At 31.4% G+C, this 15,900-nt stretch overlaps 1 protein-coding gene and 1 long non-coding RNA gene across 2 annotated transcripts in view; both read left to right on the top strand.

The window, feature by feature from the left end:
* LOC122525918 (neprilysin-like) overlaps positions 1 to 12,851 on the top strand; it is a 41,909-nt gene extending 29,058 nt beyond the window's left edge. Inside the window, exons 7-18 of the mRNA XM_043648956.1 lie at positions 3,915 to 4,046; positions 4,204 to 4,302; positions 4,608 to 4,789; positions 6,992 to 7,178; positions 7,316 to 7,492; positions 7,596 to 7,696; positions 8,420 to 8,475; positions 8,604 to 8,890; positions 8,999 to 9,157; positions 9,222 to 9,298; positions 9,464 to 9,864; positions 9,961 to 12,851. Of these exons, the coding sequence (XP_043504891.1) occupies positions 3,915 to 4,046; positions 4,204 to 4,302; positions 4,608 to 4,789; positions 6,992 to 7,178; positions 7,316 to 7,492; positions 7,596 to 7,696; positions 8,420 to 8,475; positions 8,604 to 8,890; positions 8,999 to 9,157; positions 9,222 to 9,298; positions 9,464 to 9,563 (1,557 nt within the window). The 3' untranslated portion in view covers positions 9,564 to 9,864; positions 9,961 to 12,851. The remainder of the gene's footprint in view (positions 1 to 3,914; positions 4,047 to 4,203; positions 4,303 to 4,607; positions 4,790 to 6,991; positions 7,179 to 7,315; positions 7,493 to 7,595; positions 7,697 to 8,419; positions 8,476 to 8,603; positions 8,891 to 8,998; positions 9,158 to 9,221; positions 9,299 to 9,463; positions 9,865 to 9,960) is intronic.
* A 1,792-nt stretch (positions 12,852 to 14,643) lies between these two features.
* LOC122526038 lies at positions 14,644 to 14,984 on the top strand. Its single transcript, XR_006305941.1, has 2 exons — positions 14,644 to 14,712; positions 14,888 to 14,984. It is a non-coding gene; the product is annotated as an uncharacterized LOC122526038 (long non-coding RNA).
* Positions 14,985 to 15,900: the final 916 nt, after the last annotated feature.

The raw sequence follows: 15,900 nt of genomic DNA, 5'->3' as shown, positions 1-15,900 counted from the left end.
TACGGCTAAGCGATGCCAAATCTGTACCTTTTCTTTCTATTGTTCGTTTATTTTTTTTTTGGGCGCGAAGATGTTTATTGCATTTGTTTGACGTCAAAAGCAACTCGGAGCACTCGGCTTTGCGTCTACAAGTTCCGTAACCAACTCTCTATCTGCATTAAGCGATCGTAAAGACCACTACGCAAACGGCAGCCATTTCTCCAAGTTCCACTTTTCTCTTCCTATTCCTTTTACCTTCCTACCAGCCCTCTTTTATCCATCTTCCTTTTTTCTCTCCACCCTTCTCTACAATTTTATTTCTCTCGCATTTCTCTTCTTTCGTCTTCGCTTTTATAAAATGAGATCCGTCGAGATTTGATTTTATGCCCTTCTTCTAACTTACACCCCCATCCTTTTTCCACCTACCATTTCTCATCGATAGACATTACAATGATTTTAAGTATCTATTCAATTTTTCTCTGTATTTTTATACCTTTCGATTAATTTAACATACTGCCACCCAACGAGTAGAGAATGAACAAAAAATATACAAAAAATTATATTTAAAATACGTTTTCGTCGCGCCAGATATTTTTCATCGGCAAACGCTGATATCTTTTCGTCGCGAAAACAAAGCATGCAATAAGTTTTCGTCGCTCTCTTTCTCTCTCTTTCTCTCTATCTTTCATTTTATTCTATGAAATCACAAGTTCAGCATCGCACAGGCCGATGCTTTTATCTTTACGTGCTTTTTCTTCTTCTTTCTTACGAAGATCCTATATTTTTTTTTTCCCTTTTTCCCATTTTTCTCCTCATTCGTTTTATGCTTAAAAGTAGACGTAACATTGTTTATGCATGCACAGCCATCTTTATAATACAAAATCCATTTACTTTCTTATCTTTCGCATACTTTATACTCTTGACAATATTTATAATAAAAAAGACAGCAATTTTCGAGATAGACACGAAATAAAGACATTTTTATAAATGAGCCGTTTATTTTGAATAGTAACTTTGAATAATTTTCCTATAATTAATCAGATGTGTTATTTATAAACTTTTTAAGACCGAGTACACTACTAGAGTAAAACTCCTCAACTATTTTTACTCGTTAACTTTTGAAAAAGTAGTGCTCTTGAAATAAATTGAATAGCAAACTGTTGAAAATACTTATGTTAAGAGAAAATCAAACAATACGATAGGAACATCGTCGCGTAATACGGTTCGAGAAAAGCTCAGCAGGTTTCTACTCCTTTAGTTTCAACTATCGTTATGTGTATCACGCTGCTTTTTTATTTATAGTACGGTTAGTTAGTTAATTAGTTCGTTAATTGCTTGATATTTTCTAGGTCAGCTTGGGAACATACCGACGCTGGCACAATTTAAGTTCAGTGTTTGCTTTGTCAATTTATCGAGCTTCCAATTGGTAGATATGCTAACCTGCTTTAAATCATTTCTCAACTCTCAAATGTAATAAAATATATATATATATATATAAATGATATATGAGTGTATGTTAGTCTTAATATAAATCGTTGAATGTATCGAATATTTTTATCTATATATATTTTACTGATTATTATTTATTACCCGGATACGAAGCTTCCATTTAAAATGCTTGCAAAATTTGATTCTTTTAAGTCAACATAAGTATGACGTTAACATTTGTTATTCTATTTTATATTCTACAAAATGAAGAGAACAAAAATACTATAATTTAAGAAAATTATTTTTATTACTGTATTCTATAATGATCTCTCTTTTTCTTTCCCGTTTTTCAAAGTAATTAATTTCGAACGAAAACGATAGCGCAAGGCTAGCGATTCGTCAAGATCGTTTCTTACTGACGTTAATTAACCACAAACTTTATATCACAAATTTGTCTGGAAGCAACATTTTAGTACACCGTATATAAATCTAATGGGAGATTGGAAGAACTTATTTTATCCAAAGAGTTTAATTAACCGACATCAAAAGGTGGTACGAGAGGAAGCGTCGACAAGGAGATAGATTAGAGAAAAAGAGATAGATAGATAGATAGAGAGAGAGAGAAAGAGAGAAAATGTAGTAGAGCATTAAGGACAAATCGAATTGATTCCTTCGCTTAACTCATTTGCATGCTCGGTAGGATCTTGGCTAAGCCTCGAAATACGTTTCGCATCGCCTAAAGGACTATAACTGAAATCGAATCGATGTTCTCTACCTATTTCTTTTTTACCATCCTTTTTCATCTTTCTTTTCCTCCTTCATATAGTATATGTACTCATGGTACACACTCGTATATCAAAAAGCAAAGTCGATAAAGGGACTTTATTTTTAAAGTAGTATCTTCTTTCTTTCTCTTTTTCCTTTTATCTATTTAAATACTTTTTATTATATTTATTTTCATTTATTTCAGATTTTACGACAAAAGAGTATATTTCTTCTTTCGAAATTAGATTGTATTTTAGATTTAATATTTGTCTAGGAGGGCTCGAATAGGTTCTCGAAATAACTTTTATGAATAGTTGCAGATTGCTCTCTATATATATATAAGTGTATTTTTGATTTCTTACAAAATATACGAAATATCAATCGAATTGATTCTACGGATAACGCTGAAATCCTTTCTCTTTATGTCTCATTTTTCTACTTTTTCCTCCGAGGGTCAGTATTATTCCTCTCGGTGGTTCTAGTAGTACCGTCGAGGGAAGCATTTTATTCGTCGTTGAAATAACACCTTTCTGCCCGAAATACGCGCGACTTAATCGTAAAAAGTATTTTACTATCGCGTTTACTTCTTCCACGTTCCCCATTCTTCGACGTTCGAACCAATTCTTTTTTTTATTTTTATCTTATAAAATAGCAAAATTAAAATCAATTAAAAAACGTGAAATATCTTAACAAAATTACATCGTTTGTCCGAGAAAGAACTTTAGTTTAATTTATCATAGATCTAAAGTAGATAATTAATTTGCATACACAAATAAGAATACTATTCCATACTAACTATAAAAAAAAGATTTAATTGATTTATATTTTTCATTTATCTGATATATATTCGCGCGCGTAGCTTCGTTATTATTCATAGTAATGGATTTTTTCGATGCATTTCTTTAAATACAACATTTTTTCAAAGTAACGATAGCAGTTTTACAAAAGATTTTGATCGTCTTAAGGGACGATTTAAAAATGATTTCTTTTCACATTTAATTCACTTTTTATTTTCCATTTTGTATTTTTCCTTTTATCACTTACTTCTCTCAATATTCGTTCGTCGACGACAAATTCACTTCCTAACTCTTTCTATCTTTATCTCCTTTATTTTTGTCCTATTCCTCGTCTCGAATAAACCACGAACTAGCGGATATTGCTTTAGTTACCATACCATTCGAACCTCGATAGCACTTCAGAATGGACAGGGAGGGAGAAAGAGAGAGAGAAAGAAAGCAATCCCAACGATTTGCTTTATTTACTAAAAGAAAGAAACGAAGGGGTAGATACAGAAGATTCGATAGGCGATAAAACATTAAAAAGAAATATATTTGAGGTTGATCGAACTATCGATCGATCGAATGAACAATTACAAAAATGAATTCTCCAAGCAGAAATTTTAATCAATTACAATTTTTCCAATCTTTCTCGATGTAAAGTCGCATCGATACGCGATAGGATGCATTTACCGTATCTATGCATATATTCTACCTTTACGGAATAAGTATCTTCTTACTAGCTGTATCTATGAATATGTATACTTATATATATGTCGCGTATCGAAGAAATTTATCGATCCTTAACGTACTCTGAAAGTAAACTATCGGGCACGAGTTCTACTGAATTTCCGAACGAGAGATTTTCAAGATTTTCAAGATTTTCTTCGTCGGTAGTCATCTCTCTCTTTTTATTTCTTTATTCCCATGAGATCTTCTAAGAATGTCATCATTTTGACTTTACAGAATAAGAGAGAGGAACGAAGATCGCGCAGACTTCAAAAGATCGTCGAAGGAATGCTGCCGAAGACGATGAGTCCAAAAGAACGTTCCTCTGAGACGGATTTATTGTTGCAATTTTGTTTGTCACTCAGTAAGGTTCGTGCTAACATTATTAATTTGCTAGTTTTATTTCGCATTCTATCATTTTATTTATTTTTTACCATAGACCAATATATGTCAATTTAAAAGTTGATCGCAGATTACATATAAATCTTATCGTTATTCACTCGACATTTTGTCAATTTCAATCCAGATTTATCCGAAGCACAAGGACCTATACAATTGGGTGGACGTCGATCAAAGAGTTTACGTTCCTTTCAACATGACTTATCTTCAGGAAAGTTTTGGTTATGTGAGTATAGAAATTGATATGCTCTAAATAGGGATAATTTTATTTTATTCTTTTTTTCTATCCAATTTACTTCTAAGTATCGGAATAAGAATGATATGTTTTGATACGATCCATTTCTATATTATTTTGTTTGATAAGATCTATTATATTTTAATTTCCTTTTGGTAGGATCCATTTTAAAGTGATTCATTTTGATACGACCTGACCTTTTTAAATACGATTTTAATCATTTCCTTTTCAAGACAAATGATATAATCTAGGAATAAAAATAATAAATATGATATGATTTGCCGATCCTCGGTTAGATAAGGTGGGGGACGCTGTTGAATGCCACGTTAGGCGCTGCCACTGCCGATTTATTTAATCGCAACAAAACGTTAGATCGCGATCGACGATTTAACACCGACGATCAAATGATCTACGTTTACGTTACCGCTCCCCGTTACTTTCGTAGCCTTGGAAAATTACTCAACAGATTTTCGAGACGGTGAGTACATATATAAAAATATAATGGGAATAATGGGCAAATCAAACTATGTTAAACAATTATTTGTTTTAATTATTAATAATTTCGATAACAATAGAAATGTTAAACAGGCCGTCTTGTATAACAATTCCGCGGTAACTCGATTGTTTAATCGATTTCTTTGGAATCTAAAGGTACGCTTGCCTTAACAATGCGATTAAAAAATGCTAAGGGAAATTCATTATACAATATTGATTAAAGTAAAGAATTATTGCATTTATTAGAACTAATTTAATGGCATAATATTCTTTCCTTCGTTAGCCCCGTTAATGAAACAAATCAAATGACGAGAGTGAGAGGTGTCGTTATTGAATACACATCATTGATATAAAAGTAGAAAACTCGTGGGCGAAAGAAGAAGAGAATAAGGATAATTGATTGCAAATTTTTCTTCCTTTCGATAACCATTGAAATAAATTGTGTCGCGAAAAATTTGAAAAGAAAATAATTACAGGCTTCGCTGCCTATATATTATGTACTGTTTAAAGATGAATTTATAAAAATATTTTAAAAGATTCGTTGAAAAAGAAAAAGACGCTGAAAGGAAGCTTTAAAAAGTTTCATTTCGTCGAATTTTGTTCGTAGCAAACTTTTGGAAATATTAAAGATTTATGGCCGAAAAGTGGGTAAAAGGAACGTCTTTTAAAGAAATAAAAAAAGAAGTAAGAAAACGTCTTTCACGATTATGTTTCGAAAAGCAGATTACGTTCTCTCGATCAAAGCGTTGGATAAAAATTCTGCTAGAGATTTCGTTCTTTTTCGCGAAATAACTGGAGCTATCGAAAGCTTTGGCCGAAAACGAACCGAAGCGAAAATAATCGTCGACGCGTGCCAATGCCTTCTTCTTTTCATCGGAATCTTGAATTTCTTTGAAACTCGCATCGAGTGATAAAGAAAACACGTAAAATCTGAAGAAAAATTTGCCAAAGAAAATGCATCGTATTTCAAAGAAATCGAATCAAATAAATTATCGATACTTATTCGTTTTACTATGAATAAATAATCGAAAATTAAAATATTACTTACAATTCTTTTTTTTTTTAAACGATTATATTATTAAGGATAAAAATTTGACTTATATTCTTCTGCTCATCCATCATCGCGAAAAAATCTATGGAATATTAGCGAATACGTTTGGCTGGAAACAATAGTGTTGTCCTTTGGCAGTTGAGGATCATTTCGATGGCCAGAAGGGACGTACATACATAGTATACACGTAGTTTCGACATTTGGAACGCGAGCCAAATGTAACTGCTAGCACGATAATCACTCGAGTGTGCATTCCACAAAGTGTGGATATGCTAACAAGGTTAACAGTGTTACAAACTGTCATAATCAAGCTCATTTTATCTCTCTCCCTCGGTCTCTCTATGTTCTCTCTAAAATACATATATATTTAAATAGTTAAATAAACATTATTTTCCATATAATTACTGCAAGTATAATTTCAACTAGTAATATTGCGATATGTCATTTGTAATGAAATAACTAATCGATTAATCTTTCTTCTTATGTCCGATAAATTAATATACAATTAATATACAATAAGAAAAAAAAACATACACGCGTAGAAATTTTAGGGATTACGGGTTGAACTTTCGATAACTCTTGTCAAAATATTAATTAATATTAATGAAATTAATGTGCGTGTTAAATATTAAAATAAATATAAAAAAAATGCTACTTGAAAAATAAAATTGATTAAAAGTTCTACATTATGAATATATTAATTAAATAAAATGTGAATTTTTTGCGATCTGTTTGAGGCACATAGGTAGGTCTCTTGAGATCAAACTTGTATCACGTAACTAAATCTCTCCTCCAAACACGTCGTATGCGTTCGCAAGAATTATGCCGCAGTAAAGGGAAAAATCGATGGTACTAATTCATTCGCGCTTTCCTGCCCAGCTGTGCACTACTGCGACGTCCAAGTTATTATCCCCTTTCGATGAAATATCGTCACTGACAATGTTACACGTCTTTAATGCCTAATGAACATTATAAATGCACAAGATTCACTCTCTTTCCGAATTATTGATCATGAGATCTCGCTGCTACGATCTATACTCTTTTCATAAATATCCCGCATATCTATGCTGATGTGCAATCTATTTCGTTTTCATCAGCCACCGCTTCGAATTGTGTGTTATTTTGATTTTAAAGGATTATACATAATGGATTGTTGCTGCTTTACGCTGCTGATACCTTGCACGATATCGTCAACGTGACTGCCAGTAAGGATTGGGACAATTCCTGTTACAAATTGACAAAAAACATTTTTGGAGAGATCGTCGGAGCTCTATACGTTCAGCAATACAGTTTACAATATTTGGAGACTTTAGCGAATAGAGTAAGATCGATCATTAGATTTCTATTATATTTTTATTCTCTTTTTTCTATTTGACGGGAGTAAAAGGGGAGAGTCAAGATAACAGCACAGCGATTTTTTATATAAATTCTAGTAAATTCGTTTTATGGATTTGATAGGTTAGTGGATTATTCGAAAGAGTTAAGGAAACTGTCGCAGAACGAATTTTAGTAAAGCCTTGGCTCGATGAAGAAACGAGAACGCAAGCATTGCTTAAGCTTAGAACATTGCAAGGAAGATTTCACGTGTGGCCTGGTTTTCATAACGATACATTATTGGCTCGTGATATGGCTGAGGTAAGGATAACATTATTTTTCACAAATTCTTTTTAATTCAACTTCCAATGACATTTAATTACATTTTTGTTCGTTTTTTTTATTTTATTATTTTGTATTTTAGGTTGTGATCGATCCTGACGACTTTTTCTCTATGGTACTTCATAGGTTCAAACAAATTCGTACCGTAGATGACAAGGTTTTACGAAGAAACGTCACCGCAAAGTAAGACTATTTTTATTTATTAATAATTCATTACATAATATTATGATTTTGAAATGTAAGATCGATTGTATTTTTTCAAACGAAAATCAATGTTTAAAGCGCAATAAAAATGTATGAAATATCAATAAAAAATCCACGAGCACCTAGAGTATACATTTTTATCAATATTTCATCGAGCTAAAGCGTCCTAAAGATTAAAAATGTTTGTCACAATACACGGCACCAGTCACAGTTATGGCCACATGGTACAGGTACGCAATCACATTTACAGTTACAGTTATAGTTGCAGTTGCAGTTGCAGTTGCAGTTACAGTTACAGTTACAGTTACATATTAGTAGCTAATACTGTACTGTGTATTTTGGCAAACATTGTTAATCTTTAAGGTGCCTTAACTCGATGAAATATGAATGAAAAGTTACACCGTATAGCTTACCGTTGGATTTATATTGATATTTTTCACAATTTTTATTGCACTTAAAATATCTATTTCTGTTCGAAAAAACTGTTATTTCTTTAGTAATTTGGCCACAGCGATTTCTAGAAATAGCTGCAATAAATATTTCATTTCCTTCTTAAAACTTGGCAATTTTTATTTGAAACATTTGTTACGTATTACTTTAAGGGTATCCTTTACTTTTTATATTCTATACATTGAAATATAAATGAAAGTCATGCCAAAAGTAAAAAGAAAATAAAACATTAATAATATCCAATTTTCACAGATGTCGTCATCCTTACACAGTGAATGCTTATTACGAATCATCGACGAATACGATTGGTATGTTTCTTAATAAATAATCTTTTACGAAATGTCATTATTATTTGAATCAATTCGGAATATATTACAAGATTGTATTATAGAAAAGGATTTATTATAAAATTTCAATATTATTTTGTTTATCTTAGGAATTCCATTGGCCATGATGACTTCCTGGGCATGGTCTTGGGACGGTGGACCAGCTTATGCTGCTCATGCTACTCTTGGATCGGTAATCGCCCATGAAATACTTCATGCCTTCGATCTCCATCGTCGTCGCTTGCCTCTCGATCCTGATCTAAACGTCGATCAATGGCTATGGATCACTACGGAATCTTGGAAACGACTCGAGGCTAGGATCGAATGTGTCGCTAAGCTTTATGCCAGAAGTTTTTGGCGTAAAGTTCAGTTTTATGGAAACGACGTTGCTGTTCAGGTATCGATTTTATACATTTTTCTTTATCTTCGATAAAAATACGCGATCAAACTTTACACTCGCTAAACAAATATATACAATTCTCTCCTTTGTCTTCTTGCTTTTTAGTTTGATTGGAATGTAACGAGGAATGAAAATGTTGCCGATATTGGGGCCTTGCAAATTTCTCATAAAACTTGGCATACTTTAACCAACGGAAAAGATCGAAGTCTTCCTGGTTTGGAAGGTCTTCGACCGAGCCAACTTTTTTTCATAAGCGCCGCCCAGGTTTGTTCACTCATACTAATTACAAATTAAAGGCTTCAACCTTTAATTAATCATATTTTTACAGACTTATTGTTCTAACATGACTGCCGAGGCCTATATCCTCTCCGTTGAACTTGATTATCATACTCCTCAACCCGAAAGGTATTCTATATTTTTCTTATTTTTATTTGAAAAGATATGAACATTCTGCAGCGTTCAAAGTTCAAATCATGTTATACGAGTAGTACAAATCAGACTTTCAATTAGTGCAGCTCTTCTCAAAATGCTCAATCCTATAACTTGCATTTATTAGATAACTACTTTTAGGGTCAACGGTATAATGATGAATTCATATGCGTTTGCGGAAGCATTTCGCTGTCCGATCGGAGCTAAAATGAATCCGGTGAGTAAGTGCACCACTTGGTGACAATCGGGCTTTGGTAATGATAATTATGGACGCCATGATAATTATGAGATTACGTCAGCGGTATGGACTCGGCTCAACGAAGCACGCCTTTTTTCAAGAGACCACACGTCATTTGGTATAACACAAATAAATAAAAATAAAAATATAAAAAAATAAAAAAAGGAAAAGAAACGCAAGAAAAAAAAAGAAAACAAAAGCTTTTGAAGGAAGAAGCTTTTTCGGCAAAGTAGTTTGTCTTTTTTTTGTCTATAGACTCTTGAGAATCGTCGAAATGTTCCCCCATCGAAATCCATCGATTCGGGTGAGTATCGTTTCTACTTTAATATTACATAATTCATTGCTAACTATTTCAAACGACTTATATATATATATATATATATATTCCTAATTATTTTAGCGCAATAATTCGATTAGGAGACATCATCGACGAAATTCTCAAGATCGTGGAACGATCGAGACAATGAGAATTGATATGCTTGTTTAGTAAATTACAAATGGCGTTACGTTGTGTCGTATTAAGGGTGTTTAAAATGCCATCGATGTTATCTCTCCATTTACGGCGCTTTAGGATTTTAAGTTATGAGGCTACGATCGCATACACGAGCGTTTGATACAATGCATGTTACACGTCACATTTTTTCCACCGAACTATTTAATAGAATCTTTCTTTGACACTTTTACGAAATGTCATTTATCACATATACATGGAAAAAAAAAGAATGTGCTCGCGATGCGATCAGCGTTACCGTGAGAAATCCATCGCTAGGGATATAACAAGACGTCACATTATCCTTCACTGCCACTCTATGCTACGTCACTAGTGTCATGGAACTTTATGGGGCTTTATGATAAGTCGTCACGTTTCTAATCTAACATAATTTTAATAACTACTTATCGCTACTACTTTTTCCCAGTAGTATCCAATTCTTTCTCTTTTTCAATCTGGTAATGTTGAATATAACTCAATGTTTAATATCGATTTGATAACATAGCAAAATCATAGGCCTATATTTTTTGAATGATACTCTAACTAAAGAAAAAACAAAATGCCTCAATTCTATTAATGAACTAATATTGATTCTTTAAAGATAAAAAAAAAATGTAGAAAGAAAAATATTTAAAGTTACAACTATCGAATATAGGGTGTGAAAAACCTATTAAACATTCATTAGGTCAAGATCCCACTTCAGTGGAAAAAAAGCGACGTGTAAAACGCAACGTATTGAACACCTATGTAATTATAGCCTAATAGAGAGAGTGAAAGCAATCAAATTATTTGATGATAAAAGAGATATGAAATAAAAAGAGAAAGGGAAGGAAAATAGAAATATATATGTACAAAAAGGACAGTGTGTGTGTGTGTGTTTGCATGCGTGCGTGTATGTGTGAATTGTTAACGCGCAAGAAAAGATGAGAAAATTAGAAGCTAATTTTGTTCGTTCAGATTGCAGTTTTGTAGGCACGTAAGAATGATGTGTTTCTACTTGGCCATCGACAAATTCTATTAGAGCATATTCTACGCTATATTTGTATAATTGAGAAAATAGTTGCGTAAAACAATGTTTTTCAAACTTTGTCTCTTATAACTATGCTCTGTAAGAAGTATATTTTACATAAATATATATTCAATATACATATATATATATAAATATACAAATTATATACAAGAGAAAGTTTACTTCAAATATTATGTTTTTGAAACATAACAAATCTAGTAATCTTTGATTGTTTTTAGAGTCTAAAAAGTTTATATTCATTAACAATATACTTAACTAAAAATTTATTTTATACTTATGTATATAGATAGTTTGAAAAACACTGACACATTAAAAGCCAAGAATTTTTGGTTGCGCAAAAATAAAACAATTGCTATAAATTAATTCTTGAGCGGTTTCGAAAGTGATTCGTAAATCATTAAAGCCGTCGACAAGAGATATCCTTGGATATAATTATTTCATGTTTAATCATAGATTGAAGAAACTAGATCTATCAGGCATGATATTATAAGATAACGAATAATTTAGTTCTTTTTCAGCACCGATTGTCTTCGTTTTCATTAGTCCACGATCAATTGTAAATAATAATTACTATGTAAAGCGTTATTATAAAATATCCAGTTCTTGGTTCGTATGTTTATTGTTGCTAAAATAACATTATGCACGTATTATAATGTATCATAATAATAAACCTAGAGGTGCACAATCTTAAATAATCATTAAATAATTGTGAAATTTGAAAGAAGATGAAAATTATTTAACGTTTAAGTATTCATTCAACTATAATCTACGAGTTTGAAACGCCTAAAACTGTTTGAATCCCTAATACAGAAGATCGAAAGTATTTTCCATTATAATACACGTATCATTCATTTTCTATCTATTATATTTTATACTTGCTTATTTACACGTATCTAGCAATAATTCATAGAACAATTAAAATTTTTCTTAAACTTGCGTTTCTCAAAAAATACATAAAATTATACTATCGTACTTTATATACATACATGAATATATACTAAGAACAAAAAAATGCAAGATTAAACTTCGTAACAGCAATATTTCTTGAATACTTTGGGTGCATAGATAAATCAAAATAAATAAAAAATATGCACTTTATCAAAGCAAAGAATAGAATTCAATAATCAGATATTACACGCCATATTGTTAAAATACTTAATCGATTCTATGAAAGATAGTGTACCTCTACGTTCACGAATAATCAATTGATTTGAATCATCGCTCTTGTAAAATTGCTCTTGCTTTTTTCACAAAATCTTGTTAAAAGAACATGAATCTTTCGAGAATGAGCAAAATATTCCTTCGATACTTTTTCCGCCATGTATTCAAATTATCATAGACATGAAGAAGAAACAAAGCGCGTATTATTATCTTCAAATAACCGTGTCTTTGCAACTTTTTGGCGCTTTGACGCAAGAATCGCGATCTGTGATATTCTTAAGCATTCCTTAAACAAATACGACGGTCCGATAGTCGTGCGACGAATTCAGGAATGAATTTCAACAAAAAAGAAAGAAAAAAAAAGAAAAAGTAAATAAAATTCATTAAAAAGAAATAAAGTATATAAATATATATATATATACATAGGAGACACATTAGTATTTCGATCGTCTTTAACCGTAAGTTAGTAGAATTAGTTTTCGTGCACGGGATTCGGCCCACTTCAAACTCTAATATTCAAATCGAAAGCATGTTTTCGCATTACTGAAACACCGTTGTAAAGATAAATGGCTGATAACTCATAATGCAAATAAATATGATTTATATATTAGTGTTTCTTTTTTAAATATCATTTTAAAAGTATATTAGATTGTCCCATAAGTTCCTTCCTTTTTTTTTTTGATGCGACTTCGATAGACGATATTTGTTTTTTAAGGTGATTTACTGTGTTATAGCTGTAAGAAATTCAGCAGATATGCGGAAAATCGTTTCGAGTTGCTGGTTCGCCATCTAGAGACTCATATCAAAAACATTCGATTAAAATGTATAACGATATTTTATTTCGATTATCGAACGAGATTCTCAAAAGAATATCTATTACAACGAATTTTGATATAAAAGCGATTCATTTCTAAACTAAAATAAGAAAGCTAATTCTGAGATTCTTTAAAATATTATTTTCATAAAAAAAAGAAACAATTTTTATATACGCGAGATATTTTATTTAATTAATATCTGCAAGAGTTAATATCTACGAGAACAAATTTTGATTTGGATAATTCGTTCTAGCCTCTTAAAATTCAAACATTTTTCTAACGGAACACTCACATGTTCAAAATTTCTCTATTGAAAATTCTAAGTCTCGACGGACTTATCGTTAACATTTCATTTTGGAGATGAATTCGATAATCGATCGAAAAGTTCCACCTGATATTTTACAATGCCACTTAGGCCAATTCAATACTCGTTTAGTATTATCTGGATAATGATACAGGTAAGATCATGAACATTTCTTCGCAAAATATATGCAATATATTTTGATTATTTATTCACACGATCATTTTATAATAACTTAGGTGATCTTCAATATAATGAGTCCTTACACTACCTTGTTAGAATTTCGTTCGTATGGATCATCGATCGATGATTATACTATTCCATACTTGCATCCTTCCGAAAATCCTAATTGCCAATTTCGAGTATCAGAACGTGAATCCTATTATAAACGATTTCGATATCAACAAAGATTTCCGATTGATCGAGAACCCTCGATTGAGATCAGAGCGATTTTAGTTCCTTGTCCCGGATTATCCGAAAAAACGTAACGAATAAAAAATCTGTCTTTAATTCTTAAACTACAATTGAATTCGTGATTATATTATCGTATCATTTTTATTTAGATTCGAAGAACGCGAAAAAATAAATATTAATAACAATGAAACGTTAATCGAATATTTGGAGACATTAGATCATGAAGAAATTCGAAATTGTCGTCAAAAATTGCTCATCACGTTAAAATTACATAATATTGGAAAGGTATTACTTTAATATCGAGGGTCTCTATAGCAATGTGGATTGTTCATAATTTGTTCAAAATTTGTTCAAATGTTTAACTTTAAGTCAATAATTTTATTTTAATGAAATAGGATATATAAGACGTTATTTTAGTTATACTAATAAAGTTGTAACTTTTAATTACGTTAGACTAGAACAGAGGAAGAGTACATAGTAGTCAGTCATGCTTTAGATCCGATTACAATGCAGAAGTCACGATTGCAGAATCCCTATGTCATTAAAGTACGTCAGGAGTCGGTATTACAGCTGTATGGCTTGAAATTTGAAAGGGTAAGGATAATAATCGGCTTTGGTCCATTGAAAAATATTTTAATACTTATTGTAATTAAATATTCGATTTTAACAAATTTCTAAGCATTATTTCGTCGTTTATGTAGTTGATTTTGTCGATGAGTTAAGAAAAAAAGATAATTTATGAGAGGTTTTGATCTATAATCAAATCGTAAAAATACTTTGTGATATTTTTTTTCCCTCTATAAAAAAAGGTTGTTAATGCCGAAGCAAAGGAGCAGATTATTAACTATCAACAAGTTAATTATACGGGATGTAACGATGGCTTAGAAAATCCTACTTGCGGTCTTACATATGAAAATGGAAATTCTATTCCTTTTAGTCAGGTATGAATCCTTAAATCAGATTTAAGTCATTTTTCGTAACTTTTGTAAATTATCGAATTTGTATTACTGATATTAGTAGTCGATACGTTAGAGATAGGATAATAATTATAAAATTGTATTATATATTTTGCGTAATTAGATTGTGAAAAATTCACTCCATCTTCTTAATTAATAGGGCTTCTGTTGTTCGTGCAATTCCGAAATAAATGCATCGCGTCAGTTGAGAAAAGAATCCAACAAATCGGCTGGAAATTTTTCATCCGAGATAAAAAGGAAAGATAAGAAAAGGGCAAACAAATTGAACAAAAGATCGACGTTTTCTAATGCATACGAAGAATCGTTCGATGATTCCGAATTATCGGCTGCAGCACAAACTGATAAAATTGAAAGAATGAAGAAGGGTTATTTGGTATATAACAGTAGACAATTAAAACAAAGTAATATTGTTAATAATGTATCGACGGTCGACAATGAAGATAACATTGATAATGCAAAAATCAACGTTAATAAGAAAGGTATTACAATTGATAATGCAGATATTAATGATATCACTACTGGTAATACAGATATCAAGATCGAAAATGTAGATCTCTACGAGAGAAACGAAAATAGAAATATCCAGAACAAGCTAGTAACAAAATCAGACCTCGTAAAAGATGAAAGTATCGAAAACGCGACATCGTTATTAATAAGAACAATTCTATTCTCTCCAAAAATGCAAACCAAAGGAAAAATCGAACCATACATCGATATAGTCCAAGATCAAGCAATTAGAGAATCAAGACATTTAAATGACAATAAAAGTAGGGTACCTTTCAATTCAAAAACCTACATCGACGAATCTCGCGTTACTTTTAATGGTCTCGCTTTGAAAAATGACGAAGATCGTATCGACGACATCGGCAAACGAGGACGTATAAATTTAATGGACGAATTGGCCGAATTAGAGAAGACATACGATACTCTTAAGAAAATCAAGAGAAATAGAAGAAAGAATCGTAGTACGAGAAATGTAGAGTTGCCGATAAAAAATAATAAATTTCTAAAGAATCAGAAAAAAAGAGAGAATTCAAAGGATGAACAAACGAATAGAAAAAGGACGAAGAATTGTTTTTATCTAAGAAGAAATAATAAAGAAATAAGAAAAAAGAAAAATAAAAATAAAGAGAAATCAAATTCGAGAAGGTC

Source organism: Polistes fuscatus, unplaced genomic scaffold (assembly GCF_010416935.1).
Source record: "Polistes fuscatus isolate 324 unplaced genomic scaffold, CU_Pfus_HIC Scaffold10, whole genome shotgun sequence".
Lineage (NCBI taxonomy): Eukaryota > Metazoa > Arthropoda > Insecta > Hymenoptera > Vespidae > Polistes > Polistes fuscatus.
This window is presented reverse-complemented; position numbering and strand designations above follow the sequence as displayed.